This window comes from Coloeus monedula (genome assembly GCF_965178545.1).
Source record: "Coloeus monedula genome assembly, chromosome: Z".
Taxonomy (NCBI): domain Eukaryota; kingdom Metazoa; phylum Chordata; class Aves; order Passeriformes; family Corvidae; genus Coloeus; species Coloeus monedula.
In genome coordinates, this window is record NC_138822.1 from 1,709,165 (window position 1) to 1,737,041 (window position 27,877).

Genomic DNA, 27,877 nt, shown 5'->3' on the forward strand with positions numbered 1-27,877 from the left:
ACTGCTTTCTTGCCTTTTCTTTCGGGGAGGAAATAGACAAAAGGGGGGGGGGGGGGGGGGGAAGAAGGGGGGAAATCCTTTACAAATGTTTTAAAAGTGCAAAGACCGGGACAATGGGTTTTGCCCCTCTCTCCGTCTAAGTGAAACAATGAAAGTCCTGCACTTTAATCTCCTTAGCCCCAGGGGGTCTTCTAATTATTGCAGCTGTTGCACAGGCTTATGCATAGTGACGTCCTCCTTCCCATTCATCTCGGAGGTTCTTTCATGTCCATTAGCTCCTCGCTGGAAACGGAGGAGCCTCCAGCTCTGAGAATAGGTGAAGTTTACCTTGTGGATCTGGGCGAGGAGAACAAAGCATTCCCCGAGTTCCTTTCCAGGATTTACAAATGACCGAAGGCTCCTCTTTGCCTCCGCGAAATCCACTTTAAATTGGCTGGGATATTAACTCTTTAGTCCTGTCTTGTTCAGGTATCACACGGGTCTGGCACGGTGGGAAGGGCAGGGGTGCTTCCAACATGGAAGAAAAAGGAAGGAATGAGAAGTGAAATAGCTGGTTGTGGGAAATGCACTCTTATGCTTAAGCAGCCCGAAGCTTTAAAAAAAAAAAATTCAACTTTAGAGAAATATGTTGCCATCCCCTCTGAGGCAGCAAACCTTTCGGTGACTGTACTGAGAAGCAGAAACTCTTGTGCCCAGTTTGAAGTCATACAGCATCACTGAAGCAATCTTGGAAAAAAATGTTTAAAAAAGAGACAATTCAAATTCGTACAAAATACATTTAAATTCGGATTAAAGCAATTAACTGAACCCACAAATTGCTTCATATACTTGGGCATTTCTGACTCAGCATCAAACATGCTTTATTACAGAAACACCAATGTTATCAAAGAAAAGTTTTAAAGTGTTTGTATATGCTCAAAAATAACATACAGTAAAGCCAGATGCCGAGCTTGTGGATATTATTATGGGCTTATAGATATGAAAAAATATTTTATCTGCTCCTGTTGTGAGCTCTGTTGCCCGTTTTTAAAGTCTAGATCCAGAACACCAAGCAGGCCACTTGAACTCGTGTTTTTATTTACTGCAGTACTACTGATATAGCAATGCTCATTTATACCAGCAGGTGTTCTGCTCACAGTGTCAACCACTGTTACTAAATTCTGAATATATTAAAATAAATACTTCTATGCATACTGAATGTTAAAAAAATAGAAATCTCCAGGTAATATTTTTTTGCTATTTTAAGGTTTAAATGTTGGTGCTGCCTAGCTCTGTGTTGTGGGGTGGTTTAGCAGTGAGGCTGTGTGGAGCAGGGTGTCCCCCATCCACACTGAAACACTCCTTTGGCTCCCAGCACAGGATGAAGATGCCCTTTGGAAGCTGTCCCTGTTCTCTGCTTGTTCTTGAAATCCACCCAGAAATTGTTTGGAATGGTGTTGTGGGGCCAGGGCCAAGTAATGCAGTGAAATAACCTAACAATTTAACACCCTTAATGGCTGAATTTCAGGCACCTGGAAAATTTAGTGCAGTGATACAAACACAGCCATAATTTTCCGGGGTGTATTCTTCACTTGCCACTGTTGCCAAACAACACTTGGATCCATCTGAAGCTGAAATCACACTGTTGCCCGGAAGAAGCTGTTTCTGATGGGTTTTGTTAGATCTGAAAGGTATTTTATGGGGATGCTGATGGTCTGCAAGCTTCCAGTTAGTGGCTGCAGCTGGTGACTGCCTATGAAATATGGGGATTCCCAGCCTTTCCTCTTTTATTTCCTGTGTCTCTGCAAGTAGATTTGATAAAAAAATGATGTCTGATGGCTGAGTAGTTTTCAGATAATATTTTCTCTATTGATTTCTTAGTGAATCACGACAAGAAGAAAAATGTCTATTTTCTACTTATTGGCTATATGTAGATTTTTGATGACTGGCAAAATTTTACTGGATTCGTTTTCATGAGAAAAAGTTTTCTAAATACATTGGAACATCTTGCATCAACAATCTTCTAAGTGGCCTGTATTTGTATTTGCTTGTAAATTAGCAGACTTTCTCTAACCGCAAAGACTTGTTGTAAAATTAATTATTGCTACAATATCACTGTTTTCCCAAACTGTGCTACAGTATGTTGTTTCCTCATCATGAAGTACTCCAGTAAAACCATCAGGAAAAACGAACATTTTATGGTTTAGGGGTTTTTTGTTTTGTTTCCATTCTCTGGATGTTTTATGGTGTTGAAATGCTTCTGAGGATTTTAGAGCACAGTAAGTGAGGTATTGCAAGAGACATGCCTTTGATGCTAAACTGTAAAAGACAGTGGTAATAGGGGGAAATGATTTTGCAAGGTGAAATGACTGTTTTCTGCCACTTCAGTGCCCTTTATGGTTTGTTCTAGCTGTTGTCAAATTCAGTGGGAATTGTGTGTGTGTAGAAAATAGAAGGTGGCTTCTAGACAGATCCTGTTTTAAACAAAACCATCTTCACTCCAGGGTTCCCTCTCCAAAGGTCTGACATGCTCCAGAAACTGCTGAAATTGTCAAGGTCCTTTTCAGAACCAGAAGAACCCCAAATAAAAGCGCGCTTTTTTTGTTTGTACCGTTTGTAGCGCGTGCACAAAAACATGGCTATGAAAAATTGACCAAAAGCCATCTATTGATAAATGCTATATTTGTAGCAATCTTTGATGCATAGCAACACACAACAGGCCCGTCACTGATTAACAAATCTGCTCCAAAAAGCACTTTTTGGGGGGTATTTTGTCATTACCGGCAGCAGCCACTAGAGGGGGAGCATCATTGGTACCGTAACATCTCTCACCTTTTTATATTTTTCATTCTACCCACCTGTTTTCAGCACTGTGACCTGGGTAAGGCTACAGAGCGGTGATGGCTGCAGAAATGACGCAAAATGTGCCACTAACGGGGGGCTTTTGCCTTCGCAGGTGTCGTGTTCCACTACCGAGCCGCCACCAGCCGGTACACCCTGAATTTCACACAAGCCCACCAGACCTGTCGGGACAACGGCGCCGTCATGGCCAGCCCGGAGCAGCTGAAGGCAGCCTACGAGGATGGGTTTGAGCAGTGTGATGCTGGCTGGGTGTCTGACCAGACTGTCAGGTGAGCGTTTCAAAAGGTTTGAAAAGGTTCAAAAGGTTTCACGCTTTTCCCCGAAATTTGCGTGCCTTGGCTGCGCAGGTTTAAACTGCTGTCTTGCCGTAATGATAAATTTCCTGCCTTTCCAGGTATCCAATTAGACATCCACGAGTTGGCTGCTTTGGAGATAAAATGGGAAAGAAAGGAGTCAGGACATACGGGCGGCGCTTCCCCAACGAGACTTACGATGTTTATTGCTACGTGGAACGCATGGAAGGTGAGATGGGCCTGCAATGCCTGAAAGGGCACTGCAAGACCTAAGAAGTGACTGGGGAGCCTAATGTGGAAGAGCAGAGAAATAGGAAATTCTGTTTAAAATAAGTTTTGACTGCCCTGAATCTGAAGGGGACTGCCGGATGGAGGGAACCTACAGTTTGTGGTCTTGCAGGTCTTAATTAAAGGACAGTGTGGAGTCTGCAAAGAGGCAGTCAGGGTTAAAAGCTGCCTATAGTTAGTGCAGGAGATCTCACAAAAGTTGCTGTTGAAGAGTCTTATTTTTTGAATGTTATATAAAAGTATTTTCAAAGAAACGCATTTAATGTTTGAGAAACGATATATGCTATATATAAGTATATACAAAGATAGATACAGTGTATTGCTAACTGTATTATAGTTCATAAAGTGTGTAATTAAGTCTTTTTATATGTCCATGACATAAAATTAGACAGATATTGAATTGCCATCTATGGTTAATAATATCTTTTCAATAAGGGGTCATCTCAGATTCAGAAACAAACAAGAAAAAAAATATGTTGCTTTTGGATCTTGTTTAGTAAAATTATTACAGAAATACTTTGCAACCAGGACTAAAGTACATTTTCCACTTACTACGGTGCCCTCAGTGTGTCACACTGCTTCTGTTTGACAGGTTTTTACTCCATTCCACTGTTCCTTTCTAAAAAAACCCCTGATAATTCCGAATGAAACATCTTCAGGGATGACCCTTGGCTGTTACACGTTTAATTTAGTGCTCTTGCAGTCAGCAAAACAATAAATCAGCCTTGGCTCTGAGCAAGCCTGACTTTGTAAGTGTACATATATTTTTAAAAAGCTACTGCAAAATGCAGGTGCTCAGTGTTTTTTGTAATCTGTTTTAGATAAGATATAGATTGGGTCATGCAAATTTTTCTCCTGCTAGTGACTTACAGAGATTTTAGTCACTGAAATCTGTAAGTGTTTTATTTTTAGTAGCTGAAGATGTGTCCTAGACAACTTGGAGATTTACACAATACAAGCAACACAGGTATTGCAAAGCCTCCAGAAAATACATTAGGTTGAGAACTTGAAAGTTGAATTTGAAAATTAAGTGACAGAATTTTCTTTAGTGCTTTTCATTGTCTAAATTTTAGTTATGTCCCATTTATATCTGTCAGTGAGCAGCAGCTGTGAACATCTGCAATTCATGACATTTGATCCTCCCATCAGTCCTTGATGGGATTGGATTCTGAATCACCTCTAAATCAAGGCTTTTAAATTCAGTTTGTGTTTTTCCTAGCTTATAAAAAGAAGTTTTGGTCAAAAAGCCAATCTGCATCATTCCTGGGTGAAGAACAATCCCTTGTTCCTTTCCTTCTTTAAGAACAGAGAAGTGTAACTAATACAGAGAAGCTTATCCTGGGTGTGTGTGAGACAGTGATTTCTCAGGGTCAAAAGTTCTCACTAAACTTTCAAAAATAAATCTGAGAACAAGTCAAAACTGCAGCATTTTTCACTGAGGTTGATGGTCTGTGCTTGGAACAACCTGGAACCAGACTGCTGTGTGGTTCAAAGAGGTTGCAGTTACTGTGCAGTCCTCATGGGTGAAAATGCACAGGTCCTCAATTTGTCATGGACATTAATTGGTTCTTCTTTGTTATAAAATTTCATTTACCAAGATTTATGACCTGGTTTCCCTCTCTGCATGCATCTGCACTCCTGTCCTACTGCTGTGGGTGATGATCTGTTTAAACATATGCACTGAGGCCTATCAGCTGGACTGTGGTGATCTGCTTGCACATGGAACACCCAGATTTTAATGGATATGTAAGCCAAAGCACAGTATTGTAGAGATTTGGTTCATTATATTGCATTCGTTATAGTGAACAAGTTTAATGCCAGATTATTATTATAATAGTTAGCCAAAGACACTCCCCAACTGTATTTTTCCCCTTTTATTGTTGTTTTGGTTTTGTTTTGTTTGGTTGGGGCTCTTTTTTTGGGGTATTTTTGGTTGGTTGGTTGGTTTGTTTGTTGGTTTGTGTGTGTGAGAGAGATTTTATTTTTTCTCATTCTCTCAGAAGTTTTCAAATGATCAGGAGTGGCCTCCAGAAGGAGTTTATGGATATAAGAAATAGAAACAGTATAGCTATGTTCTGCTGACATGCAGAGAAGTTAACTTACTCAGTTTGGATGAGGAGAAACAGGCACATGCTAGGAAGAGAGTGCCACATCATGGTGTAGTGCAGGATAAATTATTCCTCAGTGCCTCCACAAAAACTTGCGCCTCTGAGCTAAACTTTCCTTTTTCAGGTGGGGCTGAGGAGCCAAGGTGGCTTTGTCTGTGTAACAGGAGCAGTTTTTGTTAGGACAGAGGTTAATTTCAAATGAGGAGGAGCTTTTTAGTAGATACACAGCATCTGTGAGTTTATACTTCAGAACAACTCGTGCACAGAAGATAGAAATTTAGACAGAATGTCAATGGAGTTATGGGAAAGTTGAACTAAACTAGGTTGCTGTATTGGTAGAAAACTCATAGTTCAAGAATTAAGATTCTGCCAGATTTCTGACGGTCCTGTCTACCAAAGGTTGACCCTGCAAGGTTTGACTCTTAGCTCATAACTTAATTCCAAGCAAAATGAATCCATGGTGCTTAGGGTGTGCTTAAATACAACTTTTTCCATGTGAGTTTTAAAGCTCATGTCTGTACCCTGCTCTGATTCAGTGCCAAATCTGTTAGACTTGCTTGCACTAAAGAGGGCCTTATTTGGAGGGTCTGTGTCAGTGGAATGACTATTCATGGCACAAGCTGGTGCCTGACTAATGATATCAAAATTTGGGCTATAGCGAGGATGTCACCATGGAAGTCATTGAACAGTTATTGGTCTGTTGGCTGCTATTGGTGTGTTACCCCAGAAGGCCATAAATGGTGGTGGGAATTCTTTGCAATACATTTTAAAATAAATGTGCATTGAATTTGCAGTACTAATTTGGGTATTTGCACTGAGGATTTGTAGGAGCAGCTCCATCTCAATTTTACTCCTTTTTGGCCGTATGGAATCAGGAAGTTAGCCAGAGGCATGGATTTCTCCTTAAATCACAAACTATTAGCCTAAATTGAAACCAGTTGTCTAGGCTAACTCTTACCATTTCCTTGTTCTGAGGAAAGCCAGAGAGATTAAAGACTGCACAATTCTAATTTAAATAGTATGAGTTTTGCTGCAACAGACAGAAGAATAACTATGGGAAGGATTGAAAATTTCTGAGCTCCTAGAGAAAAAAACGAGAGCCTGGAGTCAAAGTATCATTTGAAAGGTACTGGGCATGGTCTCTTATTACAAACTGTTTTACATTCCTCATATTTCATCTCATATTTCAGTGTACCAAGCACTAACAGAAACATTTAGGATACTTTTAACTGCAGGAGATGATTTACTATTAAAGAGTTTAATTTAAAGAGATTGAGCTGCAAAGGTTCGGGTGAGGATCTCTTAACACCACCAGCTGAAGGGGTGTCTCCTGTGAAATAATCCCTTGGATGGAGGTGGGTGGTGGGGGAGAGAGAGTTTGAATTCTTCAGATAAGGAGTGTGTGGTTAGTTTGACAGCACTGTGGTGCTAGAGATGGAGATAAAACGCTCACCAAAGCCCACTGGTGGAGTGAGGGCCTGTGCTGAGCCAAAGCACAAACCACCCCATCAGGATTGTCTCCTGGCCAGACCCCCTCAGAACCCACGTATGCCTGACAAGCCTCTGCCATGTGCTGATGGGGCACTCACGCTAACAGAGTTATTTTTGGGGGGTCTGTGGGGAAGATTATACAGCCTGCCTTCCACGCACCATCTCCCCCCCCACAGTGAGCGCAGGCAAGAAGGATAAAAACCAAAACCAGATGTCCTTTGAATACTTTCCACCTACTCTCATGCGGTTTTGCTATTGTCATGGAAATTTCTGTGGGAATGATGGTCGTAATTAAAGGAGTCAGAGTCTAAAATGTGGCCTCAGGTGAGAAGTTGCTTGTGTGTTTTGGGCAGCTACAGATCTTCTCTGGAGTCTGTTCTGATTCTGGAGCAACAACTAGAATAGGTTTCAAAATGGGGACACAGAGAAAAGCAGCTTTTTTGTCTAGTTCAGGGCCTGTGGTAGAATTATGAGCCTTTCCATTATATTGGACACTGATCCAGCCTTGGATCTGGTGACATCACGCAGGGTTAAGTTCTTGAGAGGATTCCTGTTCAGCCAATAGGTTTGCACAGAACAGACTCAAGACATCCAGGAGAGTTTAGTTAAATAATTTCTGCTGTGCATCAAAGGGAATCAACTGACTTGTTCTGACGTGCAAGAGAAAAAGACTTCTTCTTCTTGTGCAGCCTCCTGCTTTAAAGTTGAACCAAGCTGCTTAGATGCTTGTGGTTTCCCAGCCCTGCAGAGTGGTTTTGGTAATTAGTGACTTTGTTAAAGACACCTCTTTATTACGCTGGTATGTCAGAGAACCAGCCCTGAACAGCACAGAAAGAGAGGAGGGGGACATGGAAGTACTTGGTCCTGAAGACACAAGGCTTTAGTCCTCAAAGTGATGATGGCATTCCTTCTTGTTTGCACACTTGACTGTGTCCTAGGAATGAAGTTTTGAACAGATTCCACATTTCTGAGGAAAAGAAAGTCATGGAGGCAGTGTCTCATGCCTTTGACTTGCCAACCACGTGGCTGTGGCTAACCTGTTATGTGGAGCAGTCACTACAGGTTACAGGTGCAGGTGAGAAAATGCCCTTAGAATGCTCTGTATAACATCAGAAAAGATGGCATTTTGTCACTTTTAGCCAATTTTCATATCTGACCCAGAGAATCCTTATCTGCAGCTGTAGTCACAGAACCCAGGAGCTCTAACGCTCCCAAAGGACATCTCTGCTTGATGAATGTGGTGGGTTCCGTCTCTCAGAAACAAACAAACAAACAGGTCTGGAGTTCAGCACAGGCACATTATGCTCCAAAAAAAAAAAAAAAAAAGGAAGTGCCAAATCCTTAGTGGGAGATAGTTTTTCTTCTCCTTAAACAAAAACACCACCGAGGAGCTAGAAACCAAAAGGCACCGGAACTTTTTTGTCTTGTTTTTATTTAAAGCTAGTGAGAGTTAAGCATTTCCTCCTGTGGGGAATGATTAGCTTGTTGTGTATTTAATATCCCTCTGCATTTTCTGATGTCTGGCTTTAGATGACAGTGAAGGTTGTACAATCTGAGCACCCAACCACAAGGCAAATCTCACCAAATTCCAGATGGGACAGTAATAATCACAGAATCATAGATCATTAAGGCTGGGCAAGACTTTTGAGGTCATCAAGTCCAACCATCAACCCAGCACCACCTCCATGTTCACCATTAAACCATATCCTAATGAAGGCTCTGGATTGTCTTGGAGAGCAAAATGGGGGAAAAGACTGAAAATATCACAAACCTGAGTATTTGTCGTTCCCTCACATGAACTGGGTAACAACAAGGACATGGCACAGGTACTTGGCCAGTACCATCCACAGCAGTTGGTTAAAAGCAGATGTGCAAAAAGCACTCAGAAGGAGATACCCTCCTAAGCTTCTCTGGAGTTTGGGAGAATCATTGAGACCGCTGTAAAACTTCTGTCACAGACTTGCACATGATCCCTTCACCTGCCAGGCGCAGGGGACTTTTACTCTGCCTGGCTCGGTGGCGTGTGAAGTAGTGGGGATGATGCTCTGCTCTGGGATGAGAGTGCCACATAGTCAGGCTCAAAGATCTCCTCTAGGAAGCAGCAGTCCACCAACCCCTTAACTTTCCTCCGTGTTTTCATCTGCAGAAAAAGAAGTTGCTGGTTCTGTTTGTGCTGGAGGGCTTGGATCCAGATCCTTTATGTCTGCCCCAGACAACACAGGTGGTGTGCTGGCCCCTGGCTTTGATTCTAGCCTGCCCTTCTTCCCACCTTGCTTTTCAGATGTGTGATTAATGACATTCACATCTACCAACATGCCCAGCTCACTGAGACATCTCCTCAGAAGAGAACCAAAGCAATTAAACTTCCTATAAAATCAGCTGATAAGTCTTGTAAATCTTAAACCTTTTCCTCAGGGGTTGTAGGAGAATCAGCTTTTGTCTTCAAGAGAAAAACCTGACTTCTTCATCTGCCCTGATATTTTGGAAAGAGATAGAAAAAAGCATGACTTTCATCAGGTGTCTCTTTTGACCAAGCTAAACAAACACGTGTAAGAGGAATATCCTGGGGATTCTTGGAGTGCTGTGACCGCTGAGGCTGCTCCATCAGCCTGAAGCTTGGTTTGGAACAGGAGCCAGCAATAACACACATTACATTATTGTCTGCAGCCTAAACACTGTCACGTTCTGCACCCCACCCCCCTGGTACTGCAGGACCAGTTTTTCTTCATCTGCTGGCCTAAGCCCTGGGCTTTGCCTGCACAATATTGCTGAGTTGCTCAGGGTGTGCTCCAGCTATAAAAACATTGCACGTGGCTGTTCAACACACGCAGAATTGAATTTGCCCTGCCTGGTGTTGGTGGCTATGTCATGTGTTTGTCGAGCAGATGAGTTTTCCCTCTTAATTTCCTTGTTTTCAGTGTTTTGGCTGGTAAATTGAGGTGCTTCCAGTCATCATAATAAAAACACTGTAAGAGCGTGGCTGGATCAGTCCTCCTGTTAAATATGGAAACCGCTGTGCTTTCAAAAACAGGAGTAAATTGTAGAGACTGCATGGATTGAATACATTTCATTAACTGCAGAATTTTCTTGGTTTTTAGAGGAAAATTCTGTGCAAGGCTCAAGTCCTTTTCTCTTTGATACTTTGAAGGAGTCAGGATGTTTCAGTCACATGCTGGAAGTGAATGTCTCAAGAAACCCCAGGAAAAAACCTTTCTTTTTTTTTTTTTTTTTTTTGGTAAGGTGTTATTCGAAGATTGCAGAACAAACTTTTTAACTTTTTAAAGTGTTTCTGGATTTATTTATCAAGCAAGGCCTTTATTAAACTCTTTCTTTGTTTTTCACATTTCATCCCAACAATTATTATGCACATTAAGTGCACATTTAATCACACAAAATTTTAATCTATTTTCAAACTGGAGAGACAAATTGAGGAGTCGTAGCTCCTAGAGTAAATTACTGCTATTTTACATCTGACTTTTGCCCATTACTTGATTTTTTAAAAATAAGAATTGTGGAATCATAGAAAAATGCTCTCTAACTGGAGCAATCACAAGATGACATGTTTTAACATCTTTGCCCTTTATCTTATCCCTAGCATTCCTGAAATAAATATGCATTTTCTTGGTATATGACAGAATTTTGCTGATTTCTCTGCTACCTTTTTGCCTTCCTTGTGAGGTTATTGTGGCAAGGTATTGAATATACCAATTAGGCGGCAAATTCTTTGGATTTCACCTATTGGATTGTTTTGGTTAAGATGTGTTTTTCCTTAAATAGGTGGAGAGTTTAATTTTTTTTTTTTTCCTTTTTTTTGGTAAAACAACCCGTGACAAAGATGGTGTCTGTATGACCATAGCTGAATTTAAGAGACAAACAAAATAAGCCCATGTGGGGTCAGCAGAACGTATTCAATACAGAGAAAGCTATGACACCCATCTTTTAAGTATGCAGGATTATCACTATTGCAGATACAGGCATACTCCAAGGCAAATTTGAGGCAGACTTCTGCCTAGAAAGTATAGCTTGGATAAGTCAGTTCTCTGCAAAGTGACCTCTCTTAAAGAAGAACCCTGCATTTGGAAATCTTACACCAAGACATAACCCCTCACTAAGTTTCTCTGCCTTAACTGAGTGCAGATGACTGCTCAGAGGAATAAACAGCACTAACTTTAATGATGTTTTGTATAAGCTCCATTTGGAGCCAGTGATCCAAATCACTTGATGGAAGGATTGCTTTTCTAGTAATCTTGCACCGTTTACCCATTTTCTTGTGCATTCTGTAAGTTTCTCTCAGAGGGAATGCTGTGGGATTAGTTTTTGATCCATTTTTGTTCCCAGAAATCCTGACAATGCCTTGGTCTTCTTCACTTGTCTCACTTCATCATCTAACTGGACTGATATCTGGTATATAATTGCAATTAAATTGCATTTTAGCTACTAATTTTCATATACATCATAGCTGCTGTGACAGGGTCAGTGAACAGTCCTCAGAGCAGAGAGGGCTGCTCTGGAGAGGCCTTTCTTAGCTCCTTCACCTGTTTGATGGTGTCGCTTTTGGGACAGGACCGTGGGGTAACTTTCATCCATCACTCTGTGCTGGACATGACACCAGAGCTGCCAGGCAGATGCAGAAGGATGTAACAAAAATTGCTCATTTTCTGTGTGGTCTGAAGAGCTGAATGAAGCATTCTGAGAGCGAACAGCTCTTTGCTTCCCTTATCTGTCCCTCTCCAATAGACACCCTCTGTCCCTCTGCCTCCAAGCTGGGAGCTCCACAGAACGTGTGTAAAGAAAGTCACACTATGGGATTGGTGCTACAGCTGTAATAACAAATCAGAGCCTCTACCTAGGAGGAAAAAGAAAGCTGGCACCTTGCCCCCTTTCACACTTGCGTGCCTTTCAGTCCCCAAACAAGCGTAATATTGATGTGAATGAAACTGCTCGGGGTCTGTGTTCCCTTCAGACCTGTGCAGGGGTGAGACAGATTGCATGGCCAGCGTGGAAAAGCAGTGCTTTCCTGCAACAGTGGCTGTTGTGTTCTGGCCTGCTGTGCCTGAGGGAGGGAGTCCCTGTCTTGCAACAAATAATTTGAATTTGTGCTGCGTGCTTGTTTTAGGTCTGGTTGGTTTCACCAGAAGTCTAGGCAAAAACTGGAAAAGGGTCAGTTTACTGCTTCATTCCCAGGACATGAACATGAGAGGCTTGATTTTCTTGAGTGTTTGGGTGAATAAGGCAACCAAGACAACTGCAAAATGGTGATTTACCTTGGAAGCAAAATATTAGATGTGCTATTTGCTTTGTTTTAGTTTCCAGCTGGATGGCTATTACTTACAAACTGTTATTCCTTGGAAGCTAAACTATACTATCAACTTTCTAGACTAATTCAGCTTCTCCACACAAAGAGGGCTTTGTGCATGCAACATGTCTTGTGCATTTCCTCACCTTTGTTTCCACATGGGGCAAGATGAAGACTGATGGAAGTCTGACATTAGAAGCTGCTCTAGAGCAGCCAGTGAAGAATATTTCCTACTGTTTGGGTGTTCAAAGTGAGATTCTAGTGATGCCTAAAAGGGCCAGGTAGGAGACTTGCAGAAGTAGAAGATTTGCTTTATGGAAAAAGTAAATTCTGATGGACTGGATTTAATTGGTTCCACTGAGCTGCAAAATCTACTCTAACAGGGGTCATAGGGGAGCCTCTGGGCTGCTGTTATCTCTGCTAGAGACCAAGGAAGGGACTCAGTGTCCAGCCACAGTGTACTTCATGGCATAAGGTTCGCTTATAAATGCTTATGCTTTGTGACAATTTAACTTTCAAATCAAGCCTGGAACATTTGGTTTACAGCTATCTGATTATATTTCTTTTTAAGGAAAAGGAATACTCATGTTTTGGGAAAAAGCCCCAACCTTGCAGGACTCTGGGGGGGTTGGAACTGATCTGGATTGGTTTATGGCGGAACGTGCGACTCAGCCTTTGTCATTTTCCTTTGTTTCCTCCTCCAGATGAAGTGGTCCATGTCACAGCCCCCGAGAAGTTCACCTTCGAGGAAGCTAGGGAGCTGTGCGAGGAGCGAGGCGGTGTCCTGGCTTCCGTGGGGAACCTCTACGTGGCCTGGAGGAACGGCTTTGACCAGTGCGACTACGGGTGGCTGGCGGACGGCAGCGTCCGGTACCCGGCCTCCGTGGCGCGGCCCCAGTGCGGCGGGGGTCTGCTTGGGGTGAGAACCCTGTATCGCTATGAGAACCAGACAGGCTTCCCTTACCCCGATAGCAAGTTTGATGCCTACTGCTACGAACGTAAGCATTTATTTTTTTTTTTTTCCTCGGTTGTGATTTCCAGCATGCTTGCCGCGAGACGCGGTTTCTTTGACGCGCGTCTTGTTTCGGTTCTTGCGGCGCGCGGGTTTTTAAAAGCTAAACCGAATGTCTTAAAATAACATTGGCAGATGAAGACAGGCAGAGTTCCAAGGTAAGATTTCAGCCTCAGCAGTGTTTTTACACACCCACAGTCACCGTGAGCCTGTGGGTGCTCTGTATTTTGGCGCCTGAGCGCACCTTGGTATCTTTGCATCATGTCAGTGGACACAAGGCAGACATTCAAAGCTCACCTGGACATGTCACCTTCTCCAGGTGACTCTGCCTTGGCAGGGGGCTGGACTAGATGGTCTTCAGAGGTCCCTTCCAAGCACACAGATTCTGTGATAAGAACAGAAGAAATGTCCTAAAGGTGAATGATGGATGTTCTGTCTCCAGTGATGGCAGAAGGAGAAGCTGTTTACAGGCTGTGTACAAGGCTGGCCACTTTCAGGTCTCTTATATTCCAGTAATTTGGGAGCTATCTCTGGATCCCATGCACATTGTCCCATCATATTCTTTCTCTTTCTTACTCAGTGTTTCATGGGCCACTGGGTAGTCTACATTGCCTTTCTTACTGCTGCTTGTTTCCCTCCTGGTATTTTTGCAGACACTTCAAGCACTTGCCACATTCACATGGTAGACTTCACCAATCTAAACCAGATGTCCTCCACACCTGTCAGCTTTCTTTGGGCTCAAGCATTCCCCTGTAACCTCATCTATCTTCAGTCCCAGCTGCCTGGCTCTGTTATTATGGTGCAACCTCTCCTTGCACAGGTTCCTGTTGTCCCAAAAGGTTCACCAGATGAATATCCTGCCCAGATGAAGATCCTGCTTCCCTGAGAGTTGCAGCCTTCTTGGGAGCACAGCAGGGCTGGACAGCTCAACAATTTCCCTGCAGGCCTCTCTGTCCAAGGAAGTTCCTTGTTGCAAATAGCACAACTGACATTAACGTTGTGTTGAGTTAAAAGAGTTCAGAACTTGGTCATTAACTATGAATATTTAGGTTTTTTTGAACTCAGTCCAGTGTCTGTAACTCAGAACTGCTTGAAATGTGCAGTTTGTACTGTCCCTATTTTTGTGGATGGTGAACCTACTGCAGCTGCAGATCTTTCAAGCTCAGGCACTGAAGACCCTTTTATGAGCAAATCTTACTCTTTGAGAACAAATCCGGACATCTGCTGCAACATTATGGTTTGGCTGCTCTCAGACACTGTTGGTTTGTTGTTTTAATTTTCCTTTATAGTTTGTGGGTATGATGTTCCAAAACTTTGCATGTGGAAATAGTCCTAATGGAACTGCTTACAGGAAAAAGGACTTAAGTTCAGGAGCCTGTGCTCTAATCTGCAGAGCAGCGTTTTGTCATATCACTCCTTCTGTTCCTACTCCAAATTGTTTATGACCTGTTTAAAGTGTTGTGGATAAAAAAGGCTTTAATGAGGGTGTATTTCATAAGTCCCTCTGAAAGACTGGGGTAAGAACTGAACATTTTGCCTGTAAGCTAGTCTTTAGTTAGGACAAATTCCAACCTGCTGTTTGTTTTTGTGAATTTTGCCACTTTCAAGCAAGATGTGCCTTTACAATGTTCTTTCCAGAAGTTTTAGTTAGCACAATTTGTGGTAACGTACCATTTGTTCTAAAAGTGACTTCGATAGGTATTGGGTTGTTGCCTTTTATAGAAAGGGTTTTCCTGCAAAGTCCTGCCCTTGGTATATAAAGAATAAATATTTCATCACTTTGCAACCCAGGAATAGACAGTCCAGGGCTATCAAACCTTTTACAAGAGAAAATAAGACTCAACAGAACCAAAACAATATGGTAGAGATTGAGCAGCTCTCTAGCACTTTCAATTACAAACAACAAAATATCAGAATTAATTAAACACTGCCAGCTAGAGGACTCAGGTTTTGACAGATACATCTGCTTTTTTGTAGTGAAATGCAGGGGTGTCATGCTGTACCCTCCTTCAGGGTGCCTGTCTGCTGCACATTTCAGAAGTTACTGAAAGCTCTTTCTGCCTCTCAGAAGGTGCTTGGGATCTCACAGGAGCCAGCTGTGACTCCTCACTGCTTTTGCTAAAAGATTTATCCAAGTGGTGACTAATGAGACTCCCGGCCCAGCATCTTGGTCCTCCACATCTCAAGCAGCTGCCTGGTGCAGTGGCTTTAGAGTGAGTCACTCTCTCCCACTGGGGCCTTGGAGCCAGTCCCTTCTTTGGGGCAGGAAAAGGGAGAGGATAAAAAAAAATGACACTGCATGAGAGCAGAAGGCTTGAATTTAAGCCCTTTGTTTCAAATCACCTTTTGTCTGGAAGTTTCTTCTGAAACTTCCCATTATCTCCGTTTCAAAGTTGCAGCCTGTCACAAAATCCACTGTCCCCCAGCTCTGACTGCTTTGGGGTTGACATGAAGCTTTCACACAGCAATTCCCACGACAAAAGTGTCCTGTCCAAGACATGGGCTCTGGGTGTAACCCCAAGCCCTCACTGTGTGTCTCACACTGCACTGGTGTGTCTCTCTCCTCACCTGGGCATGCACAGGAGGTCTGTGCCAAACCAGGCAGCTGTTTCAGTCATCACAAAGACAAGTTGTACCTTTAGGAAAGGGGATATCTCCTTCTTCATCCCTGCTCAGGCTCCTCACTCCTATTTCGTGATTATTAGTCTCTCTGGTGGAAAATCCCAAAATATTAATTTCAATTTGTGGTTTAAAGAAACCTCAATCCATGTTTTTGAGCATTTTGTTTGCTTTTAAAGAGAAATCGTATTTATTGAAATACATGAAAAACTCAGGGAGTAAATTCAATTTAAAATTGATATTCACTAGTTTCAGTACAGCAGCCAACCTGGACAACTTTTAAAGTACAGTTAAGTTCAGGATTTTAACTTCAGCAGTGTTCTGGTTACAAAATTACATTGTATGAAGTGTTTTGACTTTATGAAAATAAGAGAGGCCCAGACTAATAATACATGATTTAAAATCAAAAAGTCTTGTAAAAAACCCCTGAAACTTTCTCCCCTTTGATCACAAGTGCTTTTCACTCTTCAGAAACCACATGGGTCTAAGTTTCTGAAACATTATCTGCGTGTTTCATTTCATCCCTCCAAGGCTTTTGCCAGACCTTTTATTTCTTTTTTTTTCTTCTTTTTTTTTTTTTTTTTTTTTTGTCTCTGAGAGATACCTAATCATGTATCTGCTGGGGCCTGAAGAGGCTTCAGATTAGACACATGATTAAGTACCTGCAGCTCCTTGGAAGCTGTCATCAGAGGGAAAGTTTTTCAAGTGTTAGCATTGTTAACATATAGGACTTATATTAACATGTTTAAATTAAAAAAAAAAAAAATGAACAGCTGTTGCTGGGCACTTATGCTAATTTACAAGAGATTAAAGGATTTTATCATTAAAATATCCTTTTTAATAGATACATATTTAATAATTGGTTCTTGTGGGGAGGTGGAGGGGATTTATTTAATCCCGTACTTCAGCCTCCCAGTCTCTCCAGGCCTAATTCACTGGATTTTGTAGAAATCTTGTCACAGACTTCAGCTGGCTTTGGATAGGCCTTTTCATCCCCCAGCATCTGTAGAACAAACTGCACTCCAGAAATGCACTAATCAAAATGAATGTATGTTTTTAACTTACATACCTGCGACAAAGCTGAATTTGATGAGCTTTGTACACAGAGGTGGTTCAATTTTTGAAACACAAATCCCCTTTTTGCTGAGAAACACTGATTTGTTAAAGCTGAATTCTTTCGTAGACCTGTATTGATTTTGGCGAATCTTTCAGCAAAACATTTTTTACTTGACTCAAAACACGTGTTGACCGTTTCGCTCTGGATTTGTCCGTTCTCTTTCCCATTTTCCTCTCTCATTTTGACTTTGTTTCGTGCACCTTTATTGCTTCTCCTTGGTTATACCACTTTGGTTTGGCATTGTGATTTAATTTTAGCTGGAAATTGGAAAATTCCAGTCCTGGGATGGTGTTGCCATGTGTGCTCTTTGGGAGTGGAGTCCACACTGCTTTGATTGCTTCAATACAGCCCCATGAAGAGCGGATCCAAGTCCGCCACTGTTTGGGACTGAGGGCCTCTTGCTTTGATGCTTCATCCATCTAAAGCTCAAAATCAGAGCACGATTTCACAGAAGAAATAGAGGAAATTATGACCTTTCCAGAGTTTTGAGGCATCCTACAGCATGAGCCACCATGATTGCAGGCTCAGCCTCAGGAAACATCCTCAGTGCTCCTCTTGTCCAGCAGCAGGAAGGATAAAGACTTTTAGGCACAGCTCAAAAGCTGGCAGGAGAAACGTTGTCTTCCCCTTCTGCTGCATGTGACTTAGCTTGGAAAACCTTGAATAGCTGGGCAGCTCTGTCCTTCTCCACAGCAACCGTCAGTAGCTGCATGTCCCAGCTATTTCCTGGATGAGGGAATTATTTCCAGCCTGATGTCAGGGGCTGTGCTATGGGAGATCTGTGGATTTCTGATCAGTTTGGGAATGGACACAGAATAATGAAGACATAGGGCGTGGTGACGCCCGAGGAGCAAGATTGCCAATCTGAAGGGGAAAAAAACCCCCAAAAATAAATTTATCTCAGAAGAAGCACAGTACAGTCCTGGCATAATAAAGACAGTGTGCTCCACCATTTCACAGTCCAGTACCAGAATGGGCAAATGCCTTTGGGCAGGAAAGGATCCCAAGGTCAGGGCACTGACCACAGGATGCGCAGGGCTGCTGGCTCTGCTCAGGCTGCCTCTCTGTGGAGGTGAAGCTGTGCAAAGAGATTACCCCCAGGCAACAGCTGTGCAGCCTTTTATTATTTTCCTAGGAAGGTAGATTTCTGTGCTTCTCTCGGGTATGCAGTTTATCAAGACCTGCACAGCTGCAGAGATCCCCAGTAATTTCTTGGACCAGGTGTGGCTGTAATAAATCCCTGCCTCTCTCTGCTGGGCTCATGGTGACAAGCACACACCACAGAGGCTGCACACACCAACAGCTCCCTGCATCTTCCTCACCCCACTCTGCCGCAGGGTTTTGAGAGCTCAGTCAGACCACGCTGGAAACTGCAAGAGGATCTCAATTCAGTCCAAATCAGCCTGTGCTGTACATCTCAGCAGTATCCCACCCTGAGAAGGAGGGGAAGGACGTGGTGGCTGGGTGCAGCTCAAACTTTTAAGTGCTGCGTAAAGTAGGAGCAGAAAGAACCTGATTTATCAACCTGACTGATGTACGTGGAGCAGCTGTTTGCAGCACCAGGAGGTGAAGCGTGGGGAGGAGATGCTTCTTTTGCCAGAGCAAGTGAACTTGCATTTACCTGAGCGATTTGAAACTGGGTGCTTTAAGAACAACCTCTAAGTGCAAACACTGTGGCCAGAGGGAGAGAGGAAACAGAAGATGATACAGCTGGAAGCATTTCCTTTCATTGCCTCAGGTCGCTGGCTGGGTCAGGTAACAAGGATAGGATCAGGAGCAACAGTGTGAAGGGGTGGAAGATCCACTCCTCCAAGTGCTGAAATGCAGAAAAGACGAATTGATTTTGTTCTTTGTCACCTTTGCTCCGTTACCTCTGTGGGGCCTGGGTATCTCCCATGCCACACACCGGGGTGATTTCCCTCCTTTCACGTGAAGTGGGAGGAGCAAAGCAGCAAGAATTCTGCTGTCAGTTCTTACCCAAGTGACATTCTTGGCCCTTTTTGTTCTTCAGTTGTTTTTTGCGGCCACAAAGCAAAGATTATTGCTTTAATTTGGTGCTGGGTTACACATTTAATTAGGAAGAGCTGACTAAAGAGGCTTGCTGTTTTTTTTTTTTTAAATTTTTTTGTCTCTTTGGCACTTTCATAATAATGTGGAAAGAGAAATGCTTTTTTCCTATTGTTCTTTTGTGGATAGATTGGCAGGTTATAATTTGTTCACCAAACTAAACTGGCATGTGGGGAAACCAGGAGATAACATAACGTATCTTTCCCCCTTCAACCATCTGACTTCAGAAGTTATGAAACAGCGAGTGGTTTTACTTAAGAGTGTTTGTGTTCACTGAGCTAAAAGAGCTGCTGCCTCTGCTGTTAGCTGGAACAAAAGACCTTGGGCAATGGTGTGAAGAGGATGCAAAGCTTTACATTTTAAGTTCTTCTTGCAAATAAGACAGACTGATAGCTTTCAAATGTCTGGTTTTTTGAAGAATTCCATTGGTTTTCTCTGATATGGCACATGCTTTGTAAGCAGGAGCAGATGCTACATTTAGGTTTTCATATTTTTCTCCCTATATCTGGCTTTTGATTTCGACGTCGAAACAGAGTGTAGGTAAGTGGGAGTCTACACCTGGAGTTACAGGGAAATTCTTACAGCTGCACCGTCAGATTTTGAATTCTGCTACCAAAAGTCTCGTTATTTGTGAACGAAATCCCACATCCCCTGGGCACCACTGCTTCTGGAAAGGCGTGAATGAGCAGGTACTGGATCAGTGCCATAATCACAGGTTTTTCACTCGGTCTGTAACTCGGGGCACTGATTTTTTTTTAACTTTTTTTTAATCTGTTCTTAATCTTCGACTTGTTCAGCTTGGAAGGTTCTGCCGGTAATTTAAACTCCAGCTGGTAAAACTTTTGGACTCAAGGGAACATTCAGGAGTGTCCTCTCTGCCAGGGTTGGTAGCAGGGAAGGAACAGACACCAAGAAGAAACTTAACGTATAAAAATATGTAAAAATTAAGCAAAACAGCTCTCTGCATAGGCATTGTGCTCAAATTGGGCTCGAAGATTTCAAAAATTAATTTTGAGTGCCTCAACATTACTTATATTTGGCAATAATTTATTTTGGCTGTAATTCACAGAAAGAATTCACTTTTTCCAGCTTTTGTTCCAACTTAAAGCAATTTTTTGTTGTTCTGGGTGTTAGCAATGACTCAAAACAATCTCTGTCTATAGGATGTATGTTCTTCCAGGATCTTAGGTACATATCTAAAGGTAAACAGATAAACAATATTTCTGGGTGCAGAAAAACTGCTCAGGTGCTTCAAGTCAGGTACATGGGTAGATCTGGTAGTGTTGAAAAAGTATCTGTATAAATTATAATACATATAATTTTAAAAAGAAACATTTCTCCTCCATAAAGTACACTAATACACCCCAAAATTATTATTAGTTAAGTAGCACATACTAAAATCCTTATCTGGTAGTTGCAAAGTTAAACCATGTCTCAAGTTGTGCAGTTTGATTTCTTTGAAAAATTAGTAAGTTTCAATATTGCTCCATTATTTTGAATCCTTGTTTAAACCATGGTGGAAAAGAAGAGGAAGAAAATGCTGTACAGTAAAAGCATAAAAGAAATAAATAGTGAAAAAGTATAGTATCTCTGCAAAGTCCTTTCAAAATCAACTTCATGCATGTTTTTCAATGTAGGAGGAATTGATTAAGGAAAAAAAAAACGAACAGCTGTTGGTGAGATAATTTGCTTTCTTGCTGCTAATATGTTCATGAATTTTATTAGGAAAATCTGCCTCATGTCTTGAAGCAGAAGGAGGACAAAGGAGATAGCACACTGCATGCATGATGCAAGGAGTACAGTAATGCAAAACATCTGGGTGGAGTGGAGGACAGCTCAAACTGGTGTTGTCTATTAAAAAAGCAACCTTCCCTTTGTTTATTTTTTTCTTTTCACATAGGAAAAAAAAATATTGCATGGGTAGATTTCTCATTGAGGAAGCACTGTCGGGTTCTTTTTTATCCACTCAAATAAGTTTGCAGTCCTGAATGATCTGAGTGAAAAACCTTATCTATAATTTTTTTGACTAAGTGACTTTAGAGGCCCTCTAGTTGATTTTAACCAGAGCTGAACTGCACACAGTTTCCATGGGAGAAAATCTGGCTGTTTATTGATAAACTCCTAAAAAATATGGGCTTTACTTATAACACTCTATAAAGGGAATATTTATTGATTCAGTTATTAATATAAGCAAACCAAATATGCTTGGTGTTTTTGCAGGTTGACATAATAAATGTGTACCTATTCTGTCAAATCATTAGCAGATAATAAGTCATGAACAATAAGTATCTGCATCCCAGGCATAAATATGTGAAGTCTTGGGACTTCCAAGAATTTCTTGGAAATTTGGAAGCTGAGTAAGCGGTTGTGAGTGAGTGTACACAATTTCCCAGCAGCAATGAAATAAAGTTACCTTTTTTTTCCACAGATTTTAAAAAATTTATCCACATTGCCCTCATTTTTTTCTAGCTCTGTTAGAGGGTATTACATTTTCATATTTGTTCAGAGGGTGATCCTGATGGTCACCCAAAGTGTGGCATCTGGAGCCTGAGTGAGTGTTCATGTTGGCTGCAAAGCCAGTTCGATCCACATTAAGGAAACTGATCCTGTGATTAGAGGGGAGAGTTTGATACTTTGCTGCCTCCTTTCCATTTTGCCATTTAAAAAAAAAAAAAAAAATTAAAAAAATAGCCGTTGAGGAAAACTGGTGAATTCTTTGGTAGAGATTTAACAGCCACCACTTGGCAGCACACACCGCTTGTGTGCACCCTTCATTTCCCAAGCTGTGAAGCAAAACTTGTGTGGTTTAAACCAGCCCCGTGCAAGTAGAGAGGGGAGGAAAAAAAATGGCAAGAATCCATTCATTCAGTGTGGGCACTGTCTCACAGATTGAAAACAAGAAACAATCACCCACTCTGGGCTGTGGAGCCCCAAACACAAAAATCTCTCGTGTTCAGGCTGTGCTTTGCTTAGTGGAGTTTCAAGAACTTTACCCCTTCTTGCTTGACTGAATGTTTTAACTTAAAATAAATAAATAAGTAAATAAATTTTTTATATATACATATTTATATATATATATATGTAGCTAAGTCCTCTTTGTAAAACCATGAAGTTTTAACATGTGGTAGAGAAAATAATCTGTTCCTTTTTTTCTGCTGGCAAAGAACACCACCACTTCTAAACACAGTGACATCATATTTTCTTGCCCTCAGCATTTCCTTTTCACTTTCTCTTCTCATTCAGGAAAGCTGAAATGTGAACCATTTTACCTCATTTTCCTACTCTGTAATTCTACCTGTTCTTCTACCATCCTCTGAACAGCCTTCCTGCTTCAGGGCGAATCAAACGCGTCTCTTGCAAAGGTGGCATTTTCAAATCTGAGTGTGTGACTCTGAGCAAATATTTGTGTTACCCTGACTTGCATATGCGGAATTCGTATCTGCAGCTATCAAAGGGGCACCTCACCAGTTATGGGTGTGTGAAAAGGTCTGATTTGTGCAAGCATACTGCTTATGCTTGAGTATAAATTGTAAAATAATGTGTTTTGATTGATGTGAGGAGAAGAGACTTGGTTGCTCTATCACAAGCTAAGCAAGATTTTATTTTGCTAAAAGTTCTAGATGTAGTCGTGTCTGTCTGGTAAGCAGTGACTGTTTAATGCATTCTTAATATGCTTAATGTGATTTAAAAACTATATTTTGCTCTTTATTTGCATCCTTATAAGGCTTTTGACTCTCAGTCACTTGGCAGTTAACAGTACTGGTTTAAGACATTCACATCTTCCACCCATCTGCTCCCATGGCCCTTCTGAAGATTACTGACCTGGAAGAACTGGAAGAAGGGAAGATGTTTCCAACCTGGGCTTTTCCTGAGGAAAACTTGTTTTTTGAGCAGTCACCTTTTTCAGGAATTTAAAATCTGCTGATAAACCTTCCAGTTGGCACACATTTCCGCCTCAAATGGCACGGAAACGTGGGGTAAAAGGAGCAAGGCCACCAGGTTCTTTAGAACATCACAGTTTGGTTCACTGGAAGGACCTTTCTTTGTGCCTGCTGTTTATCTAGGATAGCAGCTCCCTTACCTTTCCCATCATCCAGAGGGTTCAACACTTTGCCTTTGCATGTTCAACACTCCCATGAAGGCATTTCTGTGTGTGGAGGAGTTTCAGATGTGCAACTTTGAAGTGTTTTCCAAAGATCAACATCATTTTAGTATTATTAAGTTTATGATCTTCTGGTTCACCATTCTCACCTTTCCCCACAGTAAATTTCTCCCAGCATAATTTGAAGGCAGGGCAGCAGCAGTATTATCTGGTGGCATGCTTGATCCTGCTGCTTAAGCACGGTCTCACTGCAGTGATGGTTCCTTTTTGCAGTTTGTAATTATGTACTGAAAATAAACTAAAGCAGCATTTCACTCCCTTTATACATCTGAGTTGGATGCTGCATCAAGCTTTGAAGAAAACCCACAGGTTTGCAGCTCTACTCATTTGTGACACCTTGAAATAAACTTTTACATCCCCAGATCAGTACCTGGCTGGCTGATGGCCACTCATATAACACAAGAACTTCTAGGGGTAATTATATAAATGACAAATATGAAGAATATTGCTGCTTTTTTCACTTAATCTGATTTTAAGTTAGACATTCTGCAGCTTTATAGTGTGTTATTGCATGTCATTCAAAGCTGTAAACAACCACCTAAAGCCTTTGAACTTTACACTTATTTTTCAGTGTGGCATTCAAATTATGAATTTAAATAATTACTGTACTGACTGTGCTTTTTTTTTTTTTCTTTCTTTTCTAAGCTAAAAAAGTCACAACAGAGCCTACGACTGTTGAGCCTGTGACATCCCTGAGAGCTGACAGCGTGAAATCGTCACCTGCTGGAGTTCCTCTCGAACCTCCCATCTCTGAGACTCTGATTACTGAAGTGCCTGCCACCCAAACAGTTACTTTGGAGGAGACAACCCCAGAGTCTGAGGAAGACACGGAAATGACTACTGATGTGGCTGAGGAGAAAAGGGAGATGGAGGTGCTCATGGAGAACATTCCGTTAACCACCCTTCTACCTCAGACTGTCACCGATGGCGAAATATTCACTTATGACACACTGGGAAGGACTGAATACGATGTCTCAGCCAGGCTAACAGAGGCCACGTCCCCAGCTGTGGAACTGGATCACACTTACTCTGAAGCAGAGTTGCCCGAGGAACAAGGTAGGTCTGAAAGCATTGAGGACGCTTTCTTGACCTCTGTAATTTTTCAGGATAGCACAGCTGTAGCTAAGAGTCCCACTGGTTTTTGGGAAGATACTGAAACAGGAGATGCACAAAAGCATGATGCTGATAATCAGACTGAACAAATAGAAGTGGGTCCTGTGAGGACTGCTACAGATAGCTTCTTACAGACTTCTCGGAGAGAGGCTGCCAGGACAGGGACTTCAGATTCATTGACAAAAGAGAGTGTGTCTCACGGTGCCCACCTTACAAATGCACCCACAAAAAAATCCATGGAGGCAAAATCTGACAAGAAACTTACAACTGTTGTAATCCCTAAAGCTTTGCTCACTGATGAGTCTGACCTTGCTGCAGAGGGGGAGGGCAGTGAGAGCATGCACACTGCTGTGCCTGGCACAGGTTCTGGTGTGGCTCCTGGTCATGCCCCAGGATCAGAAGTGCCTGCTGCATCAGAGACACTCCTGGAGGAGCATGCAGTAACCACAGGACAGTTTTCTGCAGTGAAAGAGGCAACGCCGCGGGTTAAATTTAGCTCTGCGACAGTGTTTGACAGCGAGGCCTCGGCTCAAGGGAGCAGAGAGGACTTGAGGGATGTGCAGCCCACCGTGGCATCTGGAACACCTGTATCCTTTTCTGTGTCAGCTGCTGATCAAACAGAATCTGAGGCCATCTCAGGAAGCACAGATTCCCCACCAAGCTTCGGAGAAGGCACCGCGTCTCTTATGCCCTCATCCCAGCAGACAGAAGCATCAGCTGTCTTAGAGGAGCAGGAGAAAACAAAGCAGCCAGAAATGAGGACAACAGATGTGAGGGTCCCTGACTCCATAGCTGTCATTCCTCCTTGTGTTACAGCAGAATCTGCGGGATGTTCTGCAAGGGAGAAGATCACACAGGCCCCTCCAGGCTCTGGCATGTGGCTGCCAACAGATAAAGAGGAGGGGTATATGACAGAAGAGTCATCTCACACTGAAGGAGTGATTGAGTTTGGTACAGAGGATGGCTTCTCTGGAATGGAGCTTACATCATCTCCAGGGCACATTGCAGAATCCACAGTGCATCCAGGAGCTCCAATTTCAGCAGCCACAGATGAAACTGAGACGAGCACGGAGCCAGCGGAGACCACAAGGGATGAAGAAGTGGTATCAGCTGATTTTGGTCAGAGTAGAGACACTAAAAGTGTCTCCCACATGAGCAGCTCTTTGGATTTGGAAATGACCACAGTATCCAAAATACCAGTGGAAGAAAGTAGTGCAACCATAGGGTCTTTTAGCTCCTCCAGTGTAACTGTATTGCCAAGTGCTGTGCCCACAGCCGTGGGGGTAACTGAGCATGAAGGAGATGAGACATCAGGGACAAAGGGAACTGTTATAAGTACAGATGTAACAAAGGTAGATACTGCAGTTCCACAGAAGGAGTATGATGCTTCCCTAGTTCCAGTTACTGTAGAGAGTGAGGTCACTAGAGATATGCCAATTACTGATCAGACTCCTTTTGATGATATCTTTCATACAGAAGCAACAGAAACAACTGCAAAAGATAGCAAGGTGTTCCCAGAGGAACTCTCCACACAGGACCGAGGTTTGGAACCAGGAGCTTCCACAGAGCCCACGCTTTCTGTGACATCTGCCCACGCACATGAACCAGGGATGTCACCAGGATCTGAAGCTCCTCAAACAGCAGTTCAGGAGACGCAGGATGAGACAGGCTCAGCTTATGATGAGACATTCCCAGCAACAGAGGTACCAGTGCCTGCAGTGACGTTCACAGACCGCGGAGGAGTTCTGGGACCTGAGGAAACCAGCACCTGGCTGCACCTCACGGTGACTCCAAAAGCTGAAACTGCTCCTGACCGAGATGAGGAGGTCACTGAGGTGATGCCCATAACTGCTGGAACTGAAGCAAAGACACAGGACAGCCCAGGAGCCCCCACCAGGGAGGAGGACGGTGATGTGGTCAGCTGGGATTCTGTGCCACCCTCCCATACGATGACAGCAGGGCATTCCACTGTGGAAAGCATTACTCACCTGACTCTGGGAGCTTCTCCAAGCCACGCTGCAGAAGGTTCAGGAATGACTACAGAACCTGAGGAAATCAAGCCAGCTGTATTTGCAGCTACTGCAACAGATAAGGCAACGGTTCTCAGCAGTGTCACACCACCTTCCACTGGTGCTGTAGATAAAATTCAGCCCACATCTGCAACCAAACCTTTTGTCACTCAAAAGTCTCCACGCATCATTCCTGAGGAAGAAGAGGAGGTAACAAGCCATGACATCATCATAATTGATGAATCTGTTTCTCCCAGTAAAGCCACTGCTGAGGATGATCTGCCGGGAAAGATGTTAGAGCCAGAAATCGATAAGGAATATTTCACAGCATCAACTGCTACGGCAGTGGCACGACCTACTGCTCCACCACAAGTGAAGGAGGCCACAGAGGCCTTGCAACCTCAGGAGGTGTCTCCTTCTACTTCACACCCCGATAATGACATAAGATTGTATGTTATTCAAATCGCAGGCAATGACACAGGTAAGATTTTGCCTTTTAGACTCACAGTCCATCAGAGTGGACAGTTTCTCATGACAAACAGGTGTGCTTTAGAATATGCCGGAGATGTTTCTTGGATCACTGAAGGATGCAAAGTACCACTTTTGTCTAGACAGCAACTAGCTGAATATGGGTAGGTCTATTTTTCTGTCTGTTAAAAGGCCCTCAGGAATGTATTTTATATATGCTGTGTGGTAAGAATAATTTCTATGTAGAGAATGAATATGAAACTGTTTAATTTCTTGTTAAAAGTCATGATGGCTACAGTCCAGTTTTCTTTTTTAATGTTGTCAAGTCACTGATTTAACTCCAGCTGTCTGTGAAACAAGCATTTTAATTTCACAGCTTCCATTCCATGCATTACTAGTCCTAAATGAAGCACTAGATTATTTTAACATTCCATTGGTCTGTAGCGATTAACAATGCCATGTACAGTGTAGTCAGCTAAAAAATGGTTAAAGCACTCTACTGCCTCCTGTGATTTGGAGGAAGGGGTTTTTTTCCATATTTTTATAGCATATCATAGCATTTTTAAAATCCATCTTAGAGAATGTGTGGTGTGAATTGGTGCAACTTATAATTCTGCCACATTTTTTAGCTGATGGTTCTGTACATGTGTATGTAGCTTCAATTCCATGGGTATCCAGAACAGAAACTTCTAAAGTAGCAATGAACTGTTGGGGTTGATGATGAATGTATCTCCACAATGCAAATGCTGAGGAGTGTGCAGTTTTACATTAAAGAAGCCTGCCAACTGACTACTACTTAAGATTTCATGGTAAAACATTTATGTTTTAAAATGAAAAGTAAAGGAACTGACAAGCAGTACAAAGCACAGAATTTCTGCTAGGTTCAATGTTTTGTTGTGTTTAATTATCGTATAGTTGTATAATAACTATTTTCTTCTTTTGAAGGAACACAGTAAGAAATGGATTTTTTTTTTTTTTTCTGTCTTATATACC

At 42.3% G+C, this 27,877-nt stretch overlaps 1 protein-coding gene across 1 annotated transcript in view; it reads left to right on the forward strand.

Annotated features, from left to right (window-relative positions):
- VCAN (versican) overlaps positions 1 to 27,877 on the forward strand; it is a gene marked incomplete at both ends in the record, with an annotated part of 87,847 nt that overhangs the window by 12,103 nt on the left and 47,867 nt on the right. Inside the window, 3 exons of the mRNA XM_082302021.1 lie at positions 2,936 to 3,110; positions 3,236 to 3,363; positions 13,022 to 13,315. Of these exons, the coding sequence (XP_082158147.1) occupies positions 2,936 to 3,110; positions 3,236 to 3,363; positions 13,022 to 13,315 (597 nt within the window). The remainder of the gene's footprint in view (positions 1 to 2,935; positions 3,111 to 3,235; positions 3,364 to 13,021; positions 13,316 to 27,877) is intronic.